The sequence below is a fragment of the Hibiscus syriacus genome, unplaced genomic scaffold (assembly GCF_006381635.1).
Source record: "Hibiscus syriacus cultivar Baekdansim isolate YM2019G1 unplaced genomic scaffold, ASM638163v2 tig00110328_pilon, whole genome shotgun sequence".
Lineage (NCBI taxonomy): Eukaryota > Viridiplantae > Streptophyta > Magnoliopsida > Malvales > Malvaceae > Hibiscus > Hibiscus syriacus.
In genome coordinates this window covers 4,690,347-4,717,999 of record NW_024062685.1, presented here as the reverse complement: position 1 = coordinate 4,717,999, position 27,653 = coordinate 4,690,347, and the positions used below count along the sequence as shown (strand labels likewise).

The following is a 27,653-nucleotide window of genomic DNA, read 5'->3' as shown; positions in this document are numbered from 1 at the left end:
TTATTACTTTTTTATAAGTTATTTTTAATTTAATTAGTCAAACTAACTTGTACTATTTATGATTAATATATTTGGGTTTAGTGGGGTTCGGATCTTTTCATTTTTCTTTCTATTATTTGGTACGTTAAAAAAACATTCTCATTAAAAAGCTTATATTTTCCATTAAGCTCAGATCTCATATTTTGGGGGTTCAAGTTCAACTTTGTTATGTTGAAACCATAGGTTTTGTTTAAACACATCAAAATGTTGGATTCCGCGTACACTTGATGACAAGAAACAAAGCTGTTCCTTTTTTCTGTAAAAAAGAAATGGTTTTTATTGCGTTTCTTAGTTAAAAACCGATAAAGATCAAATAGTTTTTGTTTTGATATGTCTTGACTCTTGATTGTTGAGTTTTATCGAGAACGTTAACATCCCAAATGTAGAAAAGGTTTCTAAATATAATTATAGAGAGATATACTAATTTGCTTTGTTGAAGTGTATTAGTTAATGTTTCCAGTTAAAGCTATATAGAAGCAATTTTGTTCACACTATTTTATCCATATTTTATTGGGGGACTAACATGAACTTCAACAACTTTGGAAGTAACCAACCGCTGTCAGTTGACGCCGGCGAAGGTAATTATCCGATAATTAGACAGCCATCAATCTATTCTCTGACCTTTGATGAGCTCCAAAGCACAATGGGTGGAATAGGTAAGGATTTCGGGTCAATGAACATGGATGAGTTGCTGAAGAACCTTTGGAGTGTTGAAGAAACTCAAACAATGGCTTCTTCCAGCGTTGGCGCAGAGGCAAATGGAGGGTTACAAAAGCAAGGGTCTTTGACTTTGCCAAGGACACTTAGCCAAAAAAATGTAGACGAAGTTTGGAAAGATATTTCAAAGGAGTTTTCAACAGGGAAAGACGAGAAGATTGGAAGTGGAGTTAATGATAATATGCCACAGAGGCAGCAAACTCTAGGGGACATTACTTTGGAAGAGTTTTTGGTGAGGGCTGGTGTGGTTCGAGAGGATAATACCCAACTTTCTGGGGTTGAGATTGAGTTTCAACGAGGAGCAAGAGGTCCAAATTTGATGGGGAACTGGCTTTCTAATGGTGGTAATCAGATTGGTATTCAGCCTTCCAATTTGGCTTTGAATGTTAACGGAGTTAGATCAAAGCAGCACAGGCAACCAATTCTCTTCCTCAGCAACATGGTTTGGAATATGGAATCCAAGGTGGAGGGATTGGTTTGGTTGGTTTAGGAGGGGCAGTTGACGTTTCCACTGGATCACCTGCCAACCAGCTTTCATCAGATGGGATTAGGAAGTGTAGTGGAGATACTTCCTCAGTTTCACCTCTTCCTTATGTGTTCAACGGGACTCCGAGGGCTAGGAAATCTACTACTGTCGAAAAGGCCGCTGAGAGGAGACAGGGAAGAATGATCAAGAATCGAGAATCCGCTGCTAGATCACGAGCTCTCAAGCAGGTGAACATGTTCTTCCTTCCATCAAATGTTTCCATCTCTATGCTTCTTTAATTCATCTTAGAGTAGAAGCACACAATTTAGTACTATGACTGTCGTACATCGAGAAATCGTGTTTAATTTGAACTCTGGTTTTAAAAACCTTTGTTACAACTTAGAAGGTAATGGAGCTTTTTAAGCTCCATCATATGAGGATCAATGAAACCATCTTTGTTACAATTTCTTACCCTTATTGCTTCACAACTAGGCTTATACAACGGCGTTGGAAGCAGAAATTGCAAAGCTAAAAGAGGAGAACCAAGAATTGGAGAAGAAACAGGTATGTTCTTTCCCTTTTTTGTTACAGTGCATTCAGTTCCTGGTATTACTAATTATGGGCTATGGAACACACATGCTTGCATTCTCAATATTCACTGTTCTGGGTTGCTTGCTGCAGGCACAGATGATGAAATTACAGAAAAATCAGGTACCGGAGAAATTTCCTTTTCCATCTCTTTTATTCGATTACAATTTATTTAAAGCCTACTCAAGTATCAATAAGAACCATCGTTCTTCACCAAGTTCCATAGTTTTTCTGTCAGATTCATTAAGTTTTTATCCATCACATTGTTTCACTTAACTGGTATGGTATGAATCTCTCATATAAAACAATACTGTTATTATAGTGTACGGTATGGAACTCCTTAAAATGATTATTCAATTAGCAATAATAATTGACTTGAATGAAAACTTGAATAGGACTAGAAAATCAGTGCCACTCTGAAATCTTTTCTTGCATTGTTTGACAACCACAGGACATGGAGATGATGAGTATGCAACAAGGAGCTAAGAAGCGATGCTTGATACGAACACAGACAGGTACATGGTGAATTTAAGTCGAGGGTGATCGTTCTTCCTGTATATTTCGGATAGATGATGAACTAATATGGTTTCGAAGGACTTTTTTTACTTTTACTTTACAATATGGCATTTTCCTTCGAAATGGAAATGAAACTATAAATTATCACTTTTACATTCTTTCTTACAAGTGATGGGATTGAAGAGTTCAAATAGGTTACAAATCTGTTTTCTCCAATCATTGCTGATATATATATATATATATTAATGGAATATGTCCTTGTAGTCATTCATGTTTACCAACATTAATCAGCATTATGAGGATCTTCATTGTTGTCATCAATCTCTTATAAGTTCGTGTTCGCGTAGCTGATGATCCGAGAGGGTCCCCAATCGAGCCGAATTAACATAATCCTGAGGGGAATGAGCTGACAATCCTGGTATTAGTAATCCGGTTACCCTCAAGATTCTTAGAAGCCAACCTTCCTTGTAGTCTGGACCATATATGCAAGGCAAAATGAAGCCCCTAATAAGCTCCCAAACTGCGTTCACCATCTTCGGCATCACCCATAGCAAAGAGAAGTAATTCTTGTTCGGTTCCTCCGGTAAAATCTGCACCACGGAAATTGTAAACAGAAATAGATAGATAGATATATAGATAGATTAAACTTTTTAGAAACCATATTTGGGGCTTACCTTACCAACGTAGAAACTGTTGAAGAAGAGGCAAGGGCCAAAATGCTTAAACAAGGTGTTTTTATCATCGTAAGGAACCCTGGGGACCATGTCATTGCTGTAAACATATCTGAAGTATTTGACGTCAAATTTCTTCATATTTTCCTTCATGTATTCCCCAAACAAGGCGTCACCGACCCTGGGTTGCCCAAAGGTGTAAACCCCATCCAATCTGTCCAACAACCATTTCTCTCCATGCAACATTAGCACCGAAGGAAACAAGATCGCCAATGCCCCACCCAAACTGTGACCAGTCAATATGAACTTGGCTTCATCGTTCTCTTTCAAAACCTCCCTCAGCTTCTCTCTAAGAGTGTAGTAAGCAAATTGGTGTTGGGCATTGTTGTCTTGTTCGATATCCTTGGGCCACCCATTGTTCTTTTGCAAGCCGAGAGCTTGCATGAAACCACTATGGGCCCTGGCGTTGCCCATGGCTTTAAGCTGGCACCAGGAAAGATCGGCGTCGGTTCGCCAGTCGTTGGCGTCGAATGGGCTGGTGCCTCTGAAGGCAACCACGAACAAGTTGGGATTTGCTTGTGTGTCTTGGAGGATGAAAGCTTGGGTGGAATCACGTTTTTTGTAATCTGTATGAATCAAAATGATCAGCATTTTTACAATTCACAGTACATGTTTATATTTCGTTTTCAAATGAATAATAAGAATGGGTTAGTTCAAATGTGGGCTCTCACGTCGTTTCGTGTATATATACTACTTTATATATTTTACATTAATTAATGTTTGACCAATTTAGTTAGCTTTAATTCGATTTTTTATGGTATAGTCAAGAGCGAAAGGCTATAGGTGGCATTGACAGTCGGCTCTAAGGTATTAATTATTTTAATCCTTAATTTTTTTTATAATTTTAAATTTCTTTAAATAAAGCTAAATATAACATAATAAAAACGTATTATTAACTTAATTTCAGTTATTTTGTTTTTATTAAATTCTGATATAAGTTATTTTATTATTTTTGATGCATACTAAAAAAAATTAAAATATTAAAATTTATAGTTAAAAGTTTATTTCAATGTTTTAATAAGGATAATGTAATTATTTTATATATTTTTAAAAATTTAATACTAAAAAAATGATAAAAAAATATCAACGTTATTATTCTATTATATTTATATCATTATATAAAAATAAAAATTTAATATAAAATGCAATAAAATTCTAAATATTATAATAACTAAACTAATAAAATTGAGAAAAGTCACTAAAAAGAAGAAACAGAGGAAGAAAACCTATTCAAGATCATATTATCTTATACAATTTGTTATACAATGTAATATACTTTTTCAAACTTGTCATAATATATATATATATATAACTTGTTATATTAGAAAATTGATTTTTTATTACCAGGATAAATTATTTGTAAATTAATTTTATTATTTTATTTATAACTTTCATAATATCTAGATAATCATTCTTATTTTATTTTAAATTAAATATTTTTATTAAAAGTATAAAAATTAAAACAATTCTCCATTGTTGTTGGGTTGAAAAGAACTTTTAACTTTTTTTTATTAGTTAAGGTGATTATAAAGTAATATTAGTTCTAAATACACTCAATCATTTAACAATAAATGTTCAATCACCCTATTACAATAGTTGATACTCAAACACTGACCTCAAGCAACAACAATAATTCCTTCAACTATTATGGTAGCTTAGTTCATGCACTTTAATTATTACCTTTTTATACTACTTCTAGAAAGTCTGATGATTTTTTTAAAAAAATATGATCAATTAATATAAAATGTTTAGTATTGATGTTAAAAATTAATTTTAAACAATTTTATAATCAAAACTAAAATTTAATTTTTACAACTTTTTAAAACTAATTTAAATACACTTTATATTAAAAAAAATTTAAATCTTTTTTATTTATTATTTTAATATTAAAAAAGTCTCGACTTCAAAAGTAATTTAAAAAGCAATAAAAATTTAACCCTAAATACTGAAGGTTACATATATAAGTTTCCAAGTTCCACTACGGCACTACCCCTATTTTCCTATATTTTCCTAGTTAAGGAAAACCCTAAACCAATAGACAACTGTTTTCCTTAATCATCGTCATTATCATTAATTATAAACTTCAAATTCTCGAAATTGACTTTAAACAACAGGGATGCTCGTTAACTTTCAATCCAAGTTAAGTTGACCATTACCAATGATTTAAAAATAAATCTATTAAAAAGAAACAGTTAAAAAAGACATGTTTCGTGAAGCAAACAAATCTAAATGTTTAATGATAATTTATAATTCTAAAATAGAAAGATATGAAACTTACCGTTCCAAAAATTATAAAACTTCACGAATTTCATCTGTTCCAATGAGAAGAAGAATCATAATAAGAGTTTTTTTTTTTTAAATAAAAATATTTCTTCTAGTTCGTATAAACATTTTATACGAATATTTCAAAAAATTCTATGCAACATAGATACATGAATTCTTTAACAAGTAAATGTACCTTCCAAAGTTGGGCGACTTTGGCTTCAATGAAGGCTTCATTCTCATAGGATATCTTGGAAGCCATTATAGACAGCGACGCTTTGTATTTTACGTCAACTGCTTTAATTTTTGGGTCTAATCCAGAGCGAATATCAGCGTTTCCTATGCACGAAGTAAATGTCGCCGATGATCTCTTAGGCCATTCTATTTCCCCTGCACCATTAAAACCAAGTCTCTGAATCCTTCCTTTTGGACCTTTTAATAAAAACAAGCTCAACTTCATTCAATAATATGGGGTTTAATGCAATCAAAGATTGGTTATATTAAAAATACAGGCAAAGTCAGGTCATCCCATTGATATAGTTTACCTTTTGCAAGATTTATTAGAAGATGATAGAGGCCACCGTTTGCAGATAAAAGATTTAGCCACAGCTCGATGGTATCCCCTATAAAGGCCATAGGTGTCGTTGCCCAAATGAGGAGTTTCTGAACAAGCACCGAGACGAAGATGGTCCATCGATCACGAAAGCTTCGACGTTGGCTCTCTCCAGACTTTATGAATCTTCTGTTTTCCATTTGATGCGACAAAAGCAGGCTAAGAAGATCAAACAAACTTGCCTTCTCTGGGTTCAGTAGAAAATAGTCACCGCTAAAATCTTCATGAAAAGCTGCCATGGCTTCCAAGGAGATTAAGTTGTTGTGTCACGATGCCTAAACTGAATATTAATTTGAGGGTAAGCAAGGAAATATTAGTAAGTATTTATAGAACTAGAAATGCTTAAGCTTGGATTAATATTTCTCCATTGTTGGGTTTCCTCGAAAACTCATATGGAGTAGCAGAGCTTTGAACAAATCATAGGGTCCTTCGCTAGGACTGAGTTGTCGTTGATTTTTGAATTGACTTGTAAATTATACATATATAACTTATCGTTGAACATCAACCTTTTTGTCAAAGACAAAAGTTTCTCCATCAGCATGGCTGCCACTAAGAAAGCCACCGGGATCGTTACTTTTTCCAATATGAGGAAAAAAAAAGGAACATTTGTTCTAAAAAAGACAAGAATTTTCATATAAGAAATCTAAAAATATGACGATATATACACTACCATTGGGATATTGTTTCTTCAAGTTTATACTAGTTTTAGAAAAGGTTAGCAACCAAAAGAAGGATTGATCACATAAAATAATTTTTAATTATCAGTAAAATCTGAAAATTTAGAACATTAATTAGTTTTTCTGTTACAACACATTAATTAGTTTAACAAACCATGATTTAGCTTTTTTATTAGCATATGATTAGATTATGACAAGAAACTTTATGTGTTAATATCAATATAGTCTTATTATTATTAAATTAATCAATTTATTTTCTCTATTGTAAGATCAATCCAAATTTACCTTATGTTTTTAAGTATATTATTTTAACTTCATACTGATAAAATAACCTAAATAAAATTAAAATTTTATTATTTAATATTTAACTTTTTCATTCACAATCAACTTCAAACAATAATCGATATTTTCTAAATAATGAAAAGATTAATTTCAACTAATTTTTATAATATTTTTCTTTTGGTAAGATGATACAGTTGCCAGTTCTCAGTGTCGTGGTACAAAGGTGGCGGCTGCCTGCCTAAACTATGATTTTAACATATAATTACAAGTTGAATGAATTCCACGCGGTTTTATATGTGATGGGACCAAACTTGACTTGCCTATGGAACGTTTTGGCGTATGTGTGTTTTTTGGTAAGATATTGGACCCGGTTCAGTGTTTGTTTACATAATGGAATGATTCTAATTAATTCGAACTATTTGATCCGTCGACCCGATTAAAAATTATCAGGTATTTATAATGGAAATATCCGAATTTTCGGGTTGGTACCTGCCCCGCTATTTTTCTCAAGTTCCCTGATCGAGTTTGGATCATAAAATTTCTCTTAACCGGATACTTGACTACCCGATACCCGATTTCTTTCTAATTTTATTTTAATTTTTTTTTTCAACAAAACACCCACACCTCGATTGTAATTACCAAATTAGTTATCCTAATTTCCCTCTTGCCAGTGGCCTTTCTTGTTGTTCTCTCACTCTCTCGTCTCAACCATTGTACAAATTTATCCTGAAAATAGCTAAATAATTGGTCTTTTGATTCCGGAAATATACACACATGGAAGCAAAATTTGGGAATATGAAACATGAGACAATAGATTAAGGGAAGTACGCAAATTATAACTTTCACTAATAAAATTCAAATCAAATTTTCTTTAAGCAATTAGCAAGTAGCAAATATCTTAAGACATACTATGGATACTTGGAAAAAATACTACAAAAAATCAAAAGAATTCAAAAGAAAGTTTTAAGACATTAAACCTTCACCATAGAATCATTCAATCAAAGAGAATAGATGTTGTCAACAAGATTTAAAATCAATCCAAATGTAAAATCTACCAAGAAAGAAAAAATATATATATCTAAATTTATGGAATTAAATTACTTAAATTGTAGTTCAAAGAAAGATGCGGAAGAATCCAATTTCAATCGAAAAGAACTACAGTAAGAGATTTTTTTTGAAAATAGGGTATTTTGTATTGAAGATATTACAAAATAATCATATCTCATTAAAAAAACTTCTTAAATTTATATGGAGGAAAAAGAGTTCGCATGGGTATAACCGAATAGCAGGAAAATTATACAACAACAATGGAACATAATATAATACAACCCACATCCCAGAGCTTAACTCCTAATCAACCAACCCGATCGGACATGGACATTAACTAACTAGAACAAAAACAATCACAGAGAAAAACATAGGCACACGGCAGCAGACTGCCTCAAAACTGAGGCATATACAATAACAAGCCACCTGGGCAGAAGCATACAACAGAAGGCGCAGCAGCAGAGTTCAGAATTAAGGACCACGAACGAAAGCTTCAGGGTTACACAAAATCGCACCACTAGAATCAACAACGTTCGCCCATCCCAATCGCAGCACACAGTTTAAAATAAATTTATTATTTTAATAAATATTAATTTTGATAAAAAACAACTTTAGGTTTGAGTTATCAAAAATTTGAGATGGGAAACGATTATGCGTGGAAAAAAATTAACACCACTATAACACCCTAAATCAATACTTAATTAATTAATTAGTTGTCTTTGTAATAAAATTATACATTCAAGTATAACTTAATTTGAATCCTTTTAAACACACGTAAAATAAGATAAAATTTAAATACATACATCAAACGAATACGATTAATTAATTATTTTACCAATTCTTAGAGAGAATAAAAATATTTAATTATTTAAAGACATCAAGACTAACCTTATATAATATAACAATATTTTTTCGACGAATTTAAAGAACATGATTTTTTTTCAATACTAAATTTTAAGTAAAATCAATTTTATTGTTTCGAGTGAAAGGATATCCTTTAAAGACTATTAAAAGCGACTTCTTGTTCCTTAAAATAATCCCTCCGTTCAATCTCAAAATAAACGAATATTCTTTGGTCAAATTATTTTAATAAGATTCTATTGATGCACGTGAGGATAACACATATCAATAAAAAATACTTGCGTCTTGTAAACACTAATTTTGTCCCACATGATGTACCAAGTCCCATTTTCGTCAAAACCATCGAATTGTAGATAAATCTGCACCAAAGTCAATAACTCACCTATCATTCACCAAATAACCAAATAAAGCAAGCAAGGAAAAAATGAAAAAAAAAAAGGATTAGGTGAAGAAAAAGAAATAAATCAAAAGGAAAAAATACAGTGAGGGAGGATTCGGTGTAAGGGGCTCGAATAGAAAAATACAAAGGGTTTTGAATAGAAAAAAATAGGGAGATTGGGGTTTCTAAAAAATTCCAGAAAAGAGAAATCAGAATGAAAAAATAGAAGATGAGAGACATACCTGAGTTTGGGTTCATCGGAGCCAAGTAAATCGAGAAGTTTTCCCTTAGATCTACGCTTTTCGGGTCTCCTTTTGGTTAAAAGAAGCCTGGATATATAACCGAGGTGAAAAGACGCGTCAACTGTGCCTTTTTCTCTCATCTCTGGCGTCGGCAGACGGCGGTGGACGCCGATCAGTGGCGACCGACGCGGCGGAGACTTCACCGGATTCTGGGTTTTCTTTGCTCTGTTTGTATTTCTATCTATCTCTCCTGTTATTTTAAAATGGGACAAATGAAAAATGAAGGGGAAATGGCTCATATTTGGGCTTAAATAATTAGTTCAAAAAGACCCCGTTTTTACCCTCAACTTCTGCGGGTTTTCAGAGTGCGGGTTAACTACGTATTAGTTCCTCTATACTTTGAAATAGCATGTTTTAGTCATATAACGAAGTTTTAATCTTTTTTCTTTGGAGCATTAATTTTTCAGAACTTATAATTTAGTACTGTTATTGTTTGTTATGTTATTTCCGTTAACATTTGACATTGGTCACTATATTTTTAAATATATTATTTTAGTCATTGGCTTGTGTATGGTTTAATTAATATTCAGTCCAACATGTTTAAGGTGTTTTATTTTACTCCCAATGTTATTTTTGGGTTATTTTGCTTTATAATACTCGTGTTGTTTAATATTTAACATTTATAATTTGGACTCTTGTTTATTTTGCATTTACTGTTTGATCCTTTAAGTTTCTGTAATTGTTGTCCTGGGACTTATTTTCTATTAATACTATTTTAGTCCTTTAATTTTCTATTTGTGTTATTCTGATCCTTAAAGTTTTTGTAATTATTGTTTTGTGATTTTAAGTTTATGTTTTTGCCATTTTAGTCTTTTAAATTTCTATTTGCGCTATTTTGGTATTTTAAATTTTTGTTTTTATTGTTTTAGTCTCTTAACTTTCTGTTTATGCTATTTTAATCATTAAAGTTCATGTTTTCAATATTTGATATCTTGTTAATGGATTGTCTATAATTAATTAATTTGAAGCAAATTAATTAATATTCAATAAATGAATCATATTTTAACTTGATATTTGATTCAGTATTTCTACCATTACGACAACGTGTAAGCGACACAATATCAATTTTGGGCGCTGTGGGGGTGCTAATCCTTCCCCACGCGTAACCGACTCCCGAACCTGTTTTAATCGAATCTTTGGTAAACGCAGACCAACTTTTGTCTTAAAAAAATGATTTTCTTAAAATTATTTTTAAAAGACGTTTTTAGGTATTCGACCTACTTAATCCAAAGGTTGATGGTGACTCTATCCGATTTTATCCAATTTAATTTAAAATCACCCATTTTCTAAAATTAAAAGTCGTAACCGTTTTCTAAAATAACATTTAATTGTTCCACCTAAAAATGGTTATGTCATGTCTAAACTAACATGTGAATGGAAATATCTAAGAATTTAGTGATTACATCTACATGCAGATTTAAACTTATTATAAATAATTAGTAAACATTTGTAAATTATTTACACATCAATATACTAATACTAGGAAAACAAAGGACGAAAATTATACAATTTATCACATGTAATGCAATATAAATAAATAAGTTATTTAAAAACAATACATACATATATAAATATAAATATAAATGGGTAAACATGATAAATTCTAAATGAAAATATACATATACTTAGACATATTTAATATACTACAACTTACATAAAAAAAATATATCAAAGCACATGAATTAAAACAAAACAATGTATGTATGTATGTATGTATATATAAACAGGGACTAAAATGTAACACGCATAGAACTTAGAGACCATAATAGGACAAAAGTAAAACTAGAAGGACCAATCATGTAAATAACTCCTAGCATATCATATTTATTAGAGCAGTGACGAAAATACAAGTATGGAAAAATATAGAGGACCGAAAAATAGTTAACCGGTCACAAATATAAGCATAATGGTGACTAAAATGAATGCATAATAAAAGCTGAAACTCAAAATAAAAGAAACAAAATTTGCATTTAGTGACTGAAATAAAGGGATACAAACATTGTATGGTCCCTGGTGCGATTTACACATGCGCTGAAATCAGAAATACTCTCCCCTGGTTTGAATCAGGTATAAAGGCCTCATTTCCTTCTTTTTCTTTATTTTCATTCATTCTTTTTTTAAACTCTCTCATCTCTCTTTGAACCCAACGAGAGGGTTCTCAACGCCCTGAGCTAAATATTTAAAATCGGCAGGCAGTAAGATTTAAATTGGAATCGGTTATCCTTTTAGCCGAACTAACGGGAATCCGACTATCACGGATTGGGTCATGGGCCAATTTTTTAGTACCCAAAATTATGGATATCTGATCTTTTGAGTACCAAAAAATGCGGGTACCCAGATATAAACTCCCCTAATTAATATTACAATGATTCAGCCCATCAGAACCGAGATACATTGACTTTCTATAAAATATGTTCTACTTTCGACTTTATCCCATTTGTCACCAACAGAGCAATATATCAAAACGCCCTTGCTACCTTCTTATATCAAATTACATAAATGTTAGATAAAATAAATAAAAATATATGACATTCGATAAAATCCCTTGTGAAATTAAAAAAAAAACTACATCATTAATATATCTGTCGGTACGTTACTTTTAAAATATGGTTTCGATTAAAAAGCGAGATTTTGTAAAACGTTCGCCTCAATAATTTGGGACTCGAGTTTAAAAATAATAAATCGGTTCGTGGAGTCGCCATCAATCTTTGATTAGAGAGTGATTGGACACATAAAAATATTTTTAATAAATTATTAATTTTAATTAAAACAACAATTTTAAGGTATGTGTTACCAAAAATTTGAGTTGGAGTCGGTTACGCGTGGGGAAAGATTAGCACCACCACAACACCCTAAATCAGTACCTAATTAATTAATTAGTTATCTTTGCAATAAAATTTATACATTCAAGTATAGCTTAATTTGAGACCCCTTCAGAGAGAATTAACTATTTTACCAACTCTTAGAGAGAATAAGGATGCTCAATTATTTAAAGACATTGAGACTAGACCTTAGATCCAATCTTTTTTTTTTGAAAGTGGGTACTTTGTATTAAGAGGAACAAAGTACACCACCTCAAGGACCTTATTAAAAATCCTCTCTAATCCTAAATGGAGGAAAAAGAGTGCACGTTGAGGTGGTAGGAACATAGAACACATAAACTCTTAAAACATACACACCAAACCCTAACCCTATAATAATCCCCAAACCAATACATAAGAAAGCCTCAACAACACCAGAATATGAAACGAAGAACCAACACTGGGACATGGAGAAGCATACGAACTGGGACAAAAAACTCAATATGCTCCAAGCTTTACAACACCATCACTTTCGAAACAAACCCCAGTTCCTCACACACATAAACAGTTCCTCGTCCACTACACCATTAAGCACTTGGAGCCCACCACTAGTAACCATAAGCTGGAAATTAGGACCAATACAATTTAAAAAGGGCGCACCTTGGATATTTTATTTTTGGCAACATCCCACCCTTCCACCTCACATTCCACTAACCCCATACAAGATGTCTCCAATACACAAGCTTTAACGTTCATCTGGCAGAACGAAGCATTAGAATTAACCATATTAAAATCAACCACGGGACATGCTGACCATAAACAAATAAAAAGTCACCCGCCAATCTCCTAATTTCCCATAAGAAGAGCATCATGCGTACTCGAAACACCACCTATCGTCCTCTGCCTTACCCACACAAAACATTGCCTTCTGTTAACTGTCCACACCCCTTCTGTTAAATACCAAAACTATCGCCTCCTCCTAGCAACATCACACACCCCTTCTGTTAAACTAGCCACAACTATCGCCTTCTCCTAGCAACAGCACACGATCAAACCATAACAGATCACCGAAACAAGAGACAAAAACCACCCACCAAAGCACAGACCACTGGACAACCACCACCAACCAGAAAATAGATAACTGAAGAATTCCCAGAAAACAGATTGGCAACCGATAAAACTAGAGCCACAGAAATACAGATTAACAAAAAAATCAACCTACTAAAAACCTAACACTAAAAATACTAAATAACAAACTACTCCATCTCCTCTTAAAACCACGAAAAACCTCAAGATCAAAGCCATAACCCTCCACAACCCCTAACAATCACTCACCAAACTCAAACGAATCTGGAGACACTAACTCCTTGAGCACATCACTCGCAAAACCAATATCATTAACGAATCCGACCCTAGAGCCAAAACAACTTCTCTTCATAAGAAAGTACACACACAGAACTTCACCATATCAACCCTTCATCTGCCAAAGCCTACCTAAAGAATAGATATTGGTAGAATATCCCCAAACAACGAAGCAGATAACGAAAGAACCTTAAACACTCTCACTCATACATAATTTTGCAATCTAGCAATAGACTGGTTCGCTATGGCAATCACACAAACAATGAAGAAGCAATATAAACAATCACAAACTGACTTCTGAAATTGACTAGAAACCCACATAGTATTTCCAAACTTTGAAACAAATATCATAAGCAAACCAAATCGCAAGCACGAAACAACAATAATTAGGAACAGGAATATACTCACTTAATCCCCAAAAACACCCGAGCTTGTCCTATCTAACAATCTTTTCTCGGTGAATTTAATTAAAAGAACATGATCTTTTTTCTCAATACCAAGTTTTAAGGGAAATCAATTTTATTGTTTCGAGTGAAAGGATACCCTTTTATTTTAAGACTATTGAAAGCGACCTTCTTATTCCCTAAGACAATCAATTCCTTCAATCTCAAAATAAACGGATATTCCCTTAGTCAAATTATTTTTAATAAGATTCGATTGATGCACGTAAGGATAACATACATATCAATAAAAAATGCATGTTTCTAAACTAATATGTGAATGGAAATATCTAAGAACGTAGTGATTACGTATATATGCACATTTAAACGTATTATAAATAATTAGTAAACATTCGTATATTATTTACACGTCAATATACTAATACAAGGAAAACAAAGGACGCAAATTATATAGTTTATCACATGTAATGCAATATAAATAAATAAGTTATTTACAAACAATACATATATATATATATATATATATATATATAAAACGGTAAACACGATAAATTCTAAATGAAAATATACATATACTTAGACATAGTTAATATACTACAAATTACATAAAAAAAATATCAAAGCACGTGAATTAAAACAAAACAATGTATATAAATAAAAACAGGGATTAGAATATAACACGCGTAGAACTTAGAGACCATAATAGGACACACATAAAAATAGATGGACCAATCATGTAAATAACCCTTAGCATACCATATTAATTAGACCAGTGACAAAGATGCAAGCATGGAAAAATATAGAGGACTGAAAAAATAATTAACCGCTCACAAATATAAGCATAATGGTGACTAAAATGAATGTGCAATAAAAGTTGAAACTCGATATAAAAGAAACAAAATTTGCATTTAGTGACTGAAATAAAGGGATACAAACATTGGATGGCCCCTGGTGCGATTTACCCATGCGCTGAAATCAGAAATCTTGTCCCTTGAAACAACGTCGTTATAATCAGATATAAAGGCTTAATTTCCTTCATTTTTCTCTATTTTCATTTCATTCTTTATTTTTAATTTTCTCATCACTCTATCTTCTCTCTTTGAACCCAACGGGAGGGTTCTCGCTGGCCACCGTCTGTCATCATCCTCTAGTGGCTTTCAAGTTCAAATTACACCGATGGCTTTGTCTCAACGCTCTGAGCACGAATATAGGGTTTGAATAACCTAAAAGTACTTCAAACGTCATGGATCTACAAAGATAACTTCGACCTTGTGATTTTCTACGACCCTCGAACTTCCCGATGACTAATAATGAAGGTAAACTCTCCTCATTTTTTCGTTTTCCACTAATCTATTTTTTTATCTCTCTTTTTTTGGATTTGATTTTCTCTTTTTTCATTTTTTCGTGTTCTTTCTCTTTGGGTTCCCTTTTTTTCCTCATCTCGTTCGAACCCCCTTTTCTTTTCATTACTAAATACTTCTTATAATGGTGATTGTTGGTGGCATGAGTGGCTATGGCTAGGGTTGGTCGGTAGGGGAATGTGTCACGGTTGGGATCTCGGATTTTTCGGGATTGGTTGATGTTATTGTATTTTATTTTATTTTTTACTTTGATTTGATCTGGTTTGGTGGGGATTGATTTTTTTTCTTTTAATGTTACGAAACAATGGAGGTTGTTGGCCTCATGACAATGACTACATGGTGGTCAGAGCTCGATCAGGCTTGCTAGAGGCTCCTCGACAATGACGACGGTGGTAGGAAGCATTGACGATGGTAGTGGTTGGTTAAGGGTGACTAGGGTTTCCAACCTTACTTTTTTTGGACAATTGTGCTTGTTGTTGGGCTTTGGGTCATTGGGCCTACTAATTTGATAATGCAATTTGGGCCCATTTTGAATTTTGTTGTAACCTATAAAATAAATAAATAAATAGATAAATAATAATAATAATAAAACCCAGACAAATGGGTGTCTACAATATCAAATAATACTTTTAAGGGGAAAATATACAAATGTTCTCTTGATTATATGATATTACTTTGTTGAGTCTCTCGACTATTGAAAGTTATAAAATAGTCTCTTAATTTTAGAATATTGTTTTATTGAGTCATCATACTATTAAAAGTTATAAAATGATCATCGACTATTCATATGTTCTAAACTCGTCTTTTTTAATTAAAAATGGACAATCACTTGAGCTTGATGTTATTATGGATGACAATTTAATCTGAATCTGATGGGTTTTAACCCAACCTGATCCGATAGTCATATTTTTTAAATTCGGGTTCGAGTCGGTTGAGTGGAGGATGATACTAGAGTATGACAACGAGGAGATGAACGTTGCTTGTAGTTGAAGAATCAAGCGTATGGGACTAGACTCAATCAAAGAATGAGATGTAAGATATATTAGATTATTGTCGCAATCTAGGGTTTTTAATGGGAAAGAAAGTTACTAGAAAATTAACAAAAAAATAATGGTTAAAAGATAATGGATAATATATAATGGATATATAAAGAGAACTATAAAAGATAAATAAAATGATGAAAGAACTTGAATTGAAAAATTTTTCCCTAGTATGTATAAGCTTTGGCAATAAGATGGTTATGGTAATCTAGTTGTTGTGGGATGATGCTGATGATGATAAAGATGAATGATAAATGTCCTACGAAATCTCCTAGCCACAATTGATTAGACAAACTTTATGATCGACACTAACCAATCCTCCTAATCGCAATGAGAATGCAAACTTGAAAGAACTTAATGATGAAGAATGCTTCGAAGGCACAAGGCACTAGACTTGGCAAACTTGACCCGAACCCAATTACCAGAATTGATTTATCCGACCCAATACCCGATATTAACCCAAACATGGTAATCAAATTTGATCAAATACCCGACCCATACCCGACCCGAACTATACCCGATCCAAAATTAACCCGAACCGAAAGAAACCCGAATCGAATTTTAACCCGATCTGAAAGCAACCCGAATCGAATTTAACCTGACCCAAAAGCAACCCGAACATATTGAAATTGATAAAAGTTATTAAACGATAAAAGTTATTTTCAATAATAAATTATTTTAAATAAAATTGATAATTTCTTAAAAATATTATATTTATAATAAAATAATAGAAAGTTTAAGAGGAATATAAAAGTAAGAATATAATTGTGAGATTGAAAATATTAATAAATAAAGTTCGCTTATCTTACTTGTTATAAAAGTATTATATTTATAATAAAAATAATAGAAAACAACTAAAACAAAGGAAACAATATTAGATTTATAATAAAAATAATATAAAGTTTACTTATGTTACGAATAAAACTTAACAAATAAAGTTATGTGTTATTTTTTAAAATTTAATAAAATATTAAATTTATAATTGGAAATAAAAATTTTAATAAAAAAAATTATTTATTTATCAAATAGTTCTCATTATAAACTTTTCATACGAGATTAATATAAACTTTTGATAACAAATTTTAACACGTATTATAGGATCATATATTTGTGTCATATTATCGATTTATCATCTCTAAATGATGGCTTAATTGAAAATATTGAACGATTGAGAATTGAAATTAAACCTAAATGATAAAATTAACAAATAAGAAGACATATTTTTACAAGTATATATTAATTATTCTATATATACTTAATTTTGATTAGACTCATAACCAATTCAACCCGAACTGACCTGATCTAAAGGTTGCCCTAAATCGAAAATCAATCGATCTGATATTGACCCGACCCAAAAATCAACTGATACGGTATTGACCAAACCCGATATTGACCCGATCTAAAAATTAACCGAACCGATATTGATTCGAACCGAAAAACAACCAATCCAATAATCACCAACCCAAACATTGACTCGACCTGATACCTAACCCGATCCGATTCACCGTACAACTGACTTAGATTTCAAACCAGATTTGATCTGATCCGAAAAAATTAAATCAAATTTAATCTAGACTCAAAATTACTTTACCCGAATGATCCAACCCAAACTCGATTCGAATGGCCTATTTGCCACCTCTACTAGCACAAGGCAATCTAACGAACTTGTACTATTTATGATTAATATATTTTGGATTTAGTGGGGTTCGAGTCTTTTCCGTTTTCTTTCAATTATTTGGTGCGTTAAAAAAATTTCTCATTTAAAAGCTTATTTTTTTCATTAAGCTTAAATCTCATATTTTGGGGGTTCAAGTTCAACTTTGTTATGTTGAAACTATATGTTTTGTTTAAACACATCAAAATGTTAGATTCTACTAACACTTGATGAGAAGAAACAAAGTTGTTCTTTTTTTTTCTGTAAAAAAGAAAAGTTTTTTATTGTGTTTCTTAGTTAAAACGAATAAAGATGAAATAGTTTTTATTTTGATATGTCTTTTGTAACACCCTAGGCCCGACCTATGCGTTTCGACTAAGTCTAGTGGATCACATTCATGATTCTTAAAGATATTTTTCCGAAACCATTATTCAATCAAGGTAAAATCGCATTATAAATGACGTTTATGAAAGTATAATAATTTATACTATATAAAAACACAACTCATAAATATAAAAAAACAAATTAATTTAAATATGTCTTAAAAATCTAGATTTACAATAAACCAAATATAAATAGTAAATGAGTAATCATTATAAAATCCAATACTTTAAAATAAGACCCATGCTACCAAAATAGTGTCAACTTAAAAGATAAAACATTACAATACGATATACTTCAAGAGATATGTTGATCCTCCAAGTGCTCGATCAGGTGAATCTAACCAACAATATCTGAAAGGGGAAAACATTTTCGAAAAGTGAGCTAGGCTCGGTGTGTCCCAATATTACTATAAAATCATGATAGGTACATTAAACAAATCATAGTCCAGTAAATCTCATAAAATTATACTGCAGTAAATCTCATAAAAGAGTTACCCTAAAGGAACATCTTAGGGCCTGAGAGCCTACCCAAGATAGATTTCGAGGCCGTGGGGCCTACCTAAGAACACATCTTAGGGCCACAGGGCCTACCCGAGAATGATCTCAGGGTCGCAGAGCCTACCTAAGAGTCACATTAGGTCCGTAAAATTTTCGAGCTTTATCAGAGCTGTACTTTATAAATTTGTATTCCAAAAATTCAATTGCACCGTGACATAAATTCCATAAATCCATAAACATGGTAATCATATACCATTTCAAAACAAAAATTAGATAACAACCATAATCTATAAACCATCACATTAAATCGGTGCATCAATAAAACAGTAACCAAAGAATTCAGTGCACCACATATTAAAACAAATAAAACAGTTCAGTAATAAATAGGGAACACACCTCGATAATAGGTTCAAATAGTAGATCTATTGATTACTGGTCTCACCACGCTCTGCTACAGTTTTCGAACCTAATTTATAATAACACTATATTATTAATGGATAACATAATTAATCTCTAAAATCATAAAATTTACGGGTCTTACGGGTGAATACTGGCACACGTGGTTTAACTAATCTAGAAGAGCTGGGTCGAGCTGTCGAACGATCCAGAGAGTCTCTTATATCTTCAAACAATAATAATTTATCAACCCCAAGTCTTACTTAATTGTTCAAAACTAAAATTCTTAAGTATATAAGCATTTTCCAGGTTTGACTATCAATTTGGAGGATTTTGAGTCTGAATTTGACCAAACGGATCGCAGAATCAGAATCAGGACGTCGAAAAACATAAGGTATGACTTTCGAAAATTCAAATTCTTGGTCAAAATCAAAGTCAACAGGTTTGAATGATGATTAGGAGGCCTTCGGGTTCGAATTTGCCAAAACAGACTTTGGAAACGGATTTGGCACGTCGAAAAATGTTAGAGTAGGTATACTCGAACAAAATCAAAGGTCGTTTAATAGCCGTTTAAAGCCGGTCAAAGGGGTACAATAGTCCACCGTCGAAAATTAAAAAAATATCACATTTTTAAAAAAATTCCCAAAATGTCACCGGGTCGGGTCGGGTTAACGGGTCGGTCAACGGGTCGGGTCGAACCGGTCAGACCGGTCAAACCGATCAAACAATAACATCAACCAGTTCGTAGCTCCCCCACGCGCAAGGGCGGCGCGTGGGGGCGTCGTCCGGTCTCCATTAATTTATGAAAAAAATTCTAAAAATTCTTTTAAGCAATTTTGAGTCACTTACCAACCTCGGTTCAAATTTTTGAACGGTGGAGAGCTCGATTTCAACTCGGCCGAATCTTTGACCGCTCCACCTCCCACACGTGTCGCCGCCTACGGAGACAAGGAGGACATCGTCGGACTCAGAACGATCGGAGATGAATTTAAGATTTTCTCGGCGGTGGTGCTAAAAAAACGTCGAGACTTTTACTCAAAACTCATGTCGTTTGGCAGCGTTTCGCTATAATTGCTTTACTGGGTTTTGATCAAGGGTCGAAGATGAACACGACGGTGGTTTCAATTTTACGATTAGAAGTCGGACGACGTCGGAATCAGGTTTGAAAGTGGAGGTGTGAGAGGAAGAAAGTTTAAGAAATTTAGCATTTGTGTTTTCTGATTTACAATCAGAAAACACGCTTAAATCATCAAGCATGCCGACACTCATTAGAGGAATTCAGGATTTGGTACCTGAATTTCCTTCAACTTTTAAAATAGCCACAAGTTTTGAAAACTTTCGATTTAATCCACAAATTTCTCCAAATTACTTAATTAATATTTTTCCCAAATTTTACGGGTTGTTATAATTCTCTCACTCTTTAAGAAATTTCGTCCTCGAAATTTACCTTATGAGAATAGTTGAGGAAACTGAGTCTCCATTGACTCCATTGTCTCCCAAGTAGCTTCAGACAGGCCTCGGTTACTCCATTGAACTTTTACCATTGGGATACACCTATTCCAAAGAACTCGTTCATCTCTTTCTAAAATCTGAATGGGCTCCTCCTTATACGACAAATCAGGTCTCAGCTCTACCTCTTCAGCCTGAATGATGTGACTTGGATCTAGAAGGTATCTCCTCAACACTGATACATGAAAGACATCATGAATACGATTGAGCTGGGAAGGCAACTCAAGCTGATATGCAACAGGTCCTACCCTCTTCAAGATACTAAATGGTCCAATAAATCTTGGACTCAATTTACCCTTACGCCCGAATCTCAGTACTTTCTTCTAGGGTGATACTTTTAAAAAGACATGATCTCTAACTTCAAACTGAATATCTTTCCTCCTTTGATATGCATAAGACTTTTGTCAATCAAATGCCTCTTTCATACGGTCACGAATCAATCTGACTGTGTCCTCCGTCTCGCGTATTAACTCAGGTCCCAACGTCTTCCTTTCACGTAACTCAGTCCAACAAATAGGGGTACGACATATACGCCCATAGAGTGCTTCGTAGGGTGCCATACGAATGCTGGTCTGATAACTGTTATTGTAAGCAAATTCAGCCAACGGCAAAAAGTTCTCCCAGCTACCATAAAAATCAATTACGCAACCCCGCAACATATCCTCCAGAATCTGAATCACTCTCTCAGATTGACCATCAGTTTGTGGGTGAAAGGATGTACTATAATCCAATCTTGTTCCCAAAGCCGTATGTAGCGCCTTCCAAAATCTCGAAGTAAATCTCGGATCTCGATCATAAATAATAGACAATGGAACACCATGCAATCTGACAATCTCTGATATATAAAAATCTCGCCAGGTTGTCCAAAGTATAATTTACCCGCACAGGAATGAAGTGAGCTGACTTTGTAAGTCTGTAAACAATCACCCAAACTGAATCCTTTTTCGAAGGAGTCATAGGTAAGCCAGTAACAAAATCCATAGTAATACGCTCCCATTTCCATTCAGGAATCTTGATAGGCTGTAACAAACCTGATGGATGTTGATGTTCTGCCTTAACTTGATGACAAGTCAAACAACTAGCCACAAAATCTGAGATGTCCTTCTTCATGCCTACCCAATGTAACCTCTCTCTCAAATTCCTGTACATCTTATCTCCACCGGGGTACATAGCATATGGATTACCATGAGCCTCATTAAGAATAATCTGCCTTAACTCAACATCATCAGGCACACAATATCGACCCTTAAAGCATAAAACTTCATCCTGATCAAGGGCGTAATCTGAGCTTGTCCCCTGCTCTACTTTCTTAAAGATGGATAGCAAGGAGCTATCAAGGGGCTGCTTAACTTTAATTTCATCAATCAAAGTCGGCTTAACTTGTAATTCTGCTATCAAAGTGCCATCGTCATATAAATTCATTATGGCCATTAAAGACCTCAACTCCGATATCGCCTTTCGACTCAAAGCATCTGCCATAATGTTAGCTTTACCAGGGTGATAATCAATCAAACAATCATAATCCTTTAGAAGCTATAACCAGCGTCGTTGTCTCAAATTAAGTTTCTTCTGGGTCAGAAGATACTTTAAGCTCTTATGATCAGTGAAAATGTATCAATTTTCTCCATAAAGATAGTGTCTCCAAATCTTCAAGGAAAAAATCACTGCTGCTAACTCCAAATCATGAGTAGGATAATTATATTCATGCTGTCGCAGTTGACGTGACGCATAAGCCATTACCTTACCTTCCTGCATTAGAACACAACCAAGTCCTGAATGTGAAGCATCATTATACACTGTAAAATCATTCCCGGACTCTGGTTGAATCAACACTGGTGCTTGAGTCAAAACCGCCTTTAATTTCTCAAAGCTCTCCTGTTGTGCCTCATCCCAGTCAAATGACACGTTCTTCCTTAACAGCTTTGTGAAAGGAGTAGCAATGATCGAGAATCCCTCGACAAAATGTCTATAATATCCAGCCAAGCCCAAGAAACTGCGGATCTCAGAGATATTCTTAGGTCGTTTCCAATTCATAATAGACTCGATCTTGCTTGGATCGACCTGAATACCTCGTGCAGAAATAATATGCCCTAGAAATGACACTTCTTGAAGCCAAAACTCACACTTGCTTAGTTTCGCATATAGACGATGCTCTCTCAAAGTCCGCAGAACAATCTTCAAATGCTCATCATGCTCTGTTTCCGTCCGAGAATCAACTAGAATATCATCAATAAAGGCAACCACAAATTGATCCAAATATGGCCGGAACACACGATTCATCAAATATATGAAAGCTGCGGGAGCGTTCGTCAAACAAAAAGGCATTACTAAGAATTCATAATGACCATATCTAGTGCGAATGGTCATTTTTACAACATCAGACCCCTTAACTTTCAATTGATAATACCCTGAACGAAGATCAATCTTAGAGAATACAGTAGCTCCTCGAAACTGATCAAATAAGTCGTCAATCCTTGGTAATGAGTACTTATTCTTAATCGTCATCTTGTTCAACTTCCGATAGTCAATGCATAGCCTTAGCGACCCATCATTCTTTTTCACAAACAGAATTGGAGCTCCCTAGGGTGAGGTACTATGCCAAATAAATTCTCGATCAAATAATTCTTGCAATTAGACCTTCAACTCCTTAAGTTCCTTTGGAGCCATGCGATAAGGTGCCATAGAAATAGGTGAAGATCCCGGATAATTCTCAATCTCGAACTTTACCTCTCTATCAGGAGGTAACCCAGGCAACTCCTCCGGAAAAACATCAGGAAACTCGCTAACTGTATGAATTTCCTCGATCGTGGATAAGGAACCTTTAGTGTTCAAAATACAGGAAATAAAGTCTCATATCCCTTCCTGATCATACGATCAATTTCCATAGCTGAAATAATATTGAAGAGATAGCCACGTCGTTCACCAATTAACACAACAGTCCGACCATCTGAAGTCTTCAGATTAGCTCACTTGTATTCGCAATCCAGATTTACCTTGTGTTTATTCAACCAATCCATACCAAGAATTAGATCGAACTCCTCTAAAGGAATCTCCATAAGATCAGTGAGAAAAATTTCTCCCTGAACCTCCAGAGGACAACGCCGAAATACTTTATTCACTAATACTGCCTGTCCTACTGGACTCGTAACCGTAACAATATTATCAGTGTTCTCGATCGGAATCTGAAGGTTTCGAGATACTGAGCTCGATACATAGGAGTGGGTGGAGCCATTGTCCAGTAATGCAAAGTATGGAATAGAATAAATAGTAAATGTACCTGTAATAACCTCAGGCTCATCTCTGTCATCACGACGTCTAGTGGCGTAAACCAAAGCTGGCTGTCTAGCCTCAAAAACTGTTGGCCCTCTATTCTACTGAGGTCAGGCTCTACTGTTTGTCCTGAACGCTGAACCATAAGCCTTTACTTGGCTACGATCTCTAATTGGAGTCTGTACTATAGTTTGAGAACGCACAGGAGTCTGGGTAGCATTCCGTTCAGACGAATCTAGCTGAGGACAATCCCTCCAAAAATGACCACTAGATCCATAATGAAAACATGCTCTGATCTTCCTATAACACTCTCCCGTGTGTCGTTTACCACAAAAGTCATAATGAGGCACTTGAAACGGAACCGAAGAACCACCTCTACTAACAGCTGAAGGTGATGATGCTGTAGGCCTAAAGCGTGTATTGCTCCTCTGAGGGGCTGAAATACGAGTCCTCTTACCGGACTGTGCGGATGATTCAATAGGGCCAAAAGATTTCCTAGATCGCTCCTGATCAACACGCTCTCTACCAGAAGCTAAAGCCTCCATCTCCTCAAAATCCTTGGCTCTGCTCACCAGCACATTAAAAATCTCATCTTGAGGGGATACCACATCAAAAATATCATCTTGAAGGGCTACCACCTGCCTACGTAGCTCGTATCCGAGTCCGAGGGCAAATTTACAACATTGATCTCTCTCGGTAGGCACCAGACTGATTCCATACTTTAACAATTTCAATAACTCTATCTCATACTCTGAAACAGTCATGTCACCCTGAACCAAGTCCTGAAATTGCTGTCGTCTCTAGACTATGTAACGCTCACCCAGAAATTGGCTCCGAAAGTGCTCCTTAAAGAAATCCCATGTCAAACGATCGGTAGAAACACTACTGGTCACTGACTCCCACCAGGTGTGGGCATTGCCATCTAACATCGCTACTGCCCCCAAATATCTCTTAGTTGGGTCCAAACCCAACTGATCCATGCATCTTTCTGTATCCTAGAGCCAATCTTATGCTTTAGTAGGAATTCCTCCAAGCTGTCCTCCAAGAGTCCTGACCCTATTGGTGATCAGAGTTTGAGAAATAGGCACCTCGGATCCAGCACTAGCAGCTCTGACCGCTCCTTGAATCAACTGTAAAAATTGTCTACCAAAATTCTCATCAAATACAACTCTGGTAGAATCAGACTCACTATTGGTTGCTCCCTGATCGGTGTAGTCATGCCAATCCCAGCAGCAGGTGGTAAATTTGTCGGGGTCGTAGGAGCAGGATCACCTGTCGGAGGTGGGGGATCTACTCGAATCTCGTCGATCGGGTCTGCAAATCTAGCCACTCGACCTCGTTCTCGGCTAGTTTGACGTCCACGTCTAGCACTCATTTTGGTAGATCTCTAGTTTACTACAAAAGATAAAACTTAGGGTTAGATAAGCACTTGGAGTCTCGAACACAATTAAAATCATAAAAACTTTGAGACATGGCCTTAGCAACAGGTTTTGTAAAATATTTCAAAACTATATTTTCAATTTGGACTCATACACAGTCCGAGGTTTAAAAACCTGACTATGATACCAATAAATGTAACCCCCTAGGCCCGACCTATACGTTTCAACTAAGTCTAGTGGATCACATTCATGATTCTTAAAGATATTTTTCCGAAACCATTATTCAATCAAGGTAAAATCACATTATAAATGATGTTTATGAAAGTATAATAATAATTTATACTATAAAAAAACAACTCATAAATATAAAAAAAAATTAATTTAAATGTCTTAAAAATCTAGATTTACAATAAACCAAATATAAATAGCAAATGAGTGATCATTATAAAATTCAATACTTTAAAATAAGGCTCATGTTACCAAAATAGTGTCAACTTAAAAGATAAAACATTACAATACGATATACTTCAAGAGATATATTGATCCTCCAAGTGCTCGATCAGGTGAATCTAACCAACAGTATCTGAAAGGGGAAAACATTTTCGAAAAGTGAGCTAGGCTCAGTGTGTCCCAATATTACTATAAAATTATGATAGGTACACTAAACAAATCATAGTCCAGTAAATCTCATAAAATTATACTGCATTAAATCTCATAAAATAGTTACCCTAAGGGAACATCTTAGGGCCTGAGAGCCTACCCAAGATAGATTTCGGGGCCATGGGGCCTACCTAAGAACATATCTTAGGGCCGTAGGGCCTACACGAGAATGATCTCAGGGCCGCAGAGCCTACCTAAGAGTCACATTAGGTCCATAAAATTTTCCAGCTTGATCAGAGCTGTACTTTATAAATTCGTATTCCAAAAATTCAATTGCACCGTGACATAAATTCCATAAATCCATAAACATGGTAATCATATACCATTTCAAAACAAAAATTAGATAGCAGTCATAATCCATAAACCATCATATTAAATCGGTGCATCAATAAAATAGTAACCAAAAAATTCAGTGTACCACATATTAAAACAAATAAAACAGTTCAGTAATAAATAGGGAACACACCTCGATAATAGGTTTAAATAGTAGATCTACTGATTGCTGGTCTCACCATGCTCTGCTACAGTTTTCGAACCTAATTTATAATAACAATATATTACTAATGGGTAACATAATTAATCTCTAAAATCATAAAATTTACGGGTCTTACGGGTGAATACTGGCACACATGGTTTAACTAATCTAGAAGAGCTGGGTCGAGCTGTCAAACGATCCGGAGAGTCTCTTGTACCTTCAAACAATAATAATTTATCAGCCCCAAGTATTACGTAATTGTTCAAAGCTAAAATTCTTAAGTATAAAAGCATTTTCCGGGTTTGACTGTCAATTTGGAGGATTTCAAGTCTGAATTTGACCAAATGGATTGTGGAATCGGAATCAGGACGTCGAAAAAATAACGTATGACTTTTCGAAAATTCAAATTCTTGGTCAAAATCAAAGTCAACAGGTTTGACTGATGATTTAGAGGCCTTCGAGTTCGAATTTGGCGAAACGGACTTCGGAAACGGATTTGGCACGTCGAAAAATGTCAGAATAGGTATACTCGAACAAAATCAAAGGTCGTTTAATGGCCGTTTAAAGTCGGTCAAAGGGGTACAATAGTCCACCGTCGAAATTTACAAAAATATCACCTTTTTAAAAGAATTCCCAAAATGTCACCGGGTCGGGTCGAACCGGTTCGGACCGGTCAGACTGGTCAAACAATAACATCAACCAGTTCGTAACTCCCCCACGCGCAGAGGCGGCGCGTGGGGGCACGTGAGGCGTCTTCCGGTCTCCATTAATTCATGAAAAAAATTCTAAAAATTCTTTTAAGCAATTTTGAGTCACTTACCAACCTCGATTCAATTTTTTAAACGGTGGAGAGCTCGATTTCAACTCGGCCGAATCTTTGACCGCTCCACCTCCCGCACGCGCCACCGCCTACAGAGACAAGGACGACACCGTCGGACTCGGAATGACACCAGGAACACGATGGTGTGGGAGATGTCGAAAACT

At 34.5% G+C, this 27,653-nt stretch overlaps 1 protein-coding gene and 1 pseudogene across 1 annotated transcript; one reads left to right on the top strand and one right to left on the bottom strand.

Annotated features, from left to right (window-relative positions):
- Window positions 1–524: 524 nt before the first annotated feature.
- Window positions 525–2,336, top strand: LOC120118740 (annotated as a pseudogene).
- A 24-nt stretch (window positions 2,337–2,360) lies between these two features.
- LOC120118739 (triacylglycerol lipase OBL1-like) lies at window positions 2,361–6,231 on the bottom strand. Its single transcript, XM_039138736.1, has 5 exons — window positions 5,865–6,231; window positions 5,516–5,709; window positions 5,336–5,369; window positions 3,001–3,623; window positions 2,361–2,916 (listed from the first exon to the last, which is right to left on the bottom strand). The coding sequence occupies exons 1-5, from the start codon at window positions 6,169–6,171 to the stop codon at window positions 2,644–2,646; spliced, it is 1,431 nt and encodes a 476-aa protein (XP_038994667.1). The 5' UTR covers window positions 6,172–6,231; the 3' UTR covers window positions 2,361–2,643.
- Between the last annotated feature and the right edge of the window lie 21,422 nt (window positions 6,232–27,653).

Coding starts and splice junctions, on each gene's coding strand:
- LOC120118739 (XM_039138736.1), bottom strand. CDS start 6,171: ATGGCAGCTTTTCATGAAGATTTTAGCGGTGACTATTTTCTACTGAAC. Junction 3,624..5,335: donor GTTTTATAATTTTTGGAACG/GTAAGTTTCATA, acceptor TGATTCATACAG/ATTACAAAAAACGTGATTCC. Junction 2,917..3,000: donor ACAGTTTCTACGTTGGTAAG/GTAAGCCCCAAA, acceptor TCCGTGGTGCAG/ATTTTACCGGAGGAACCGAA.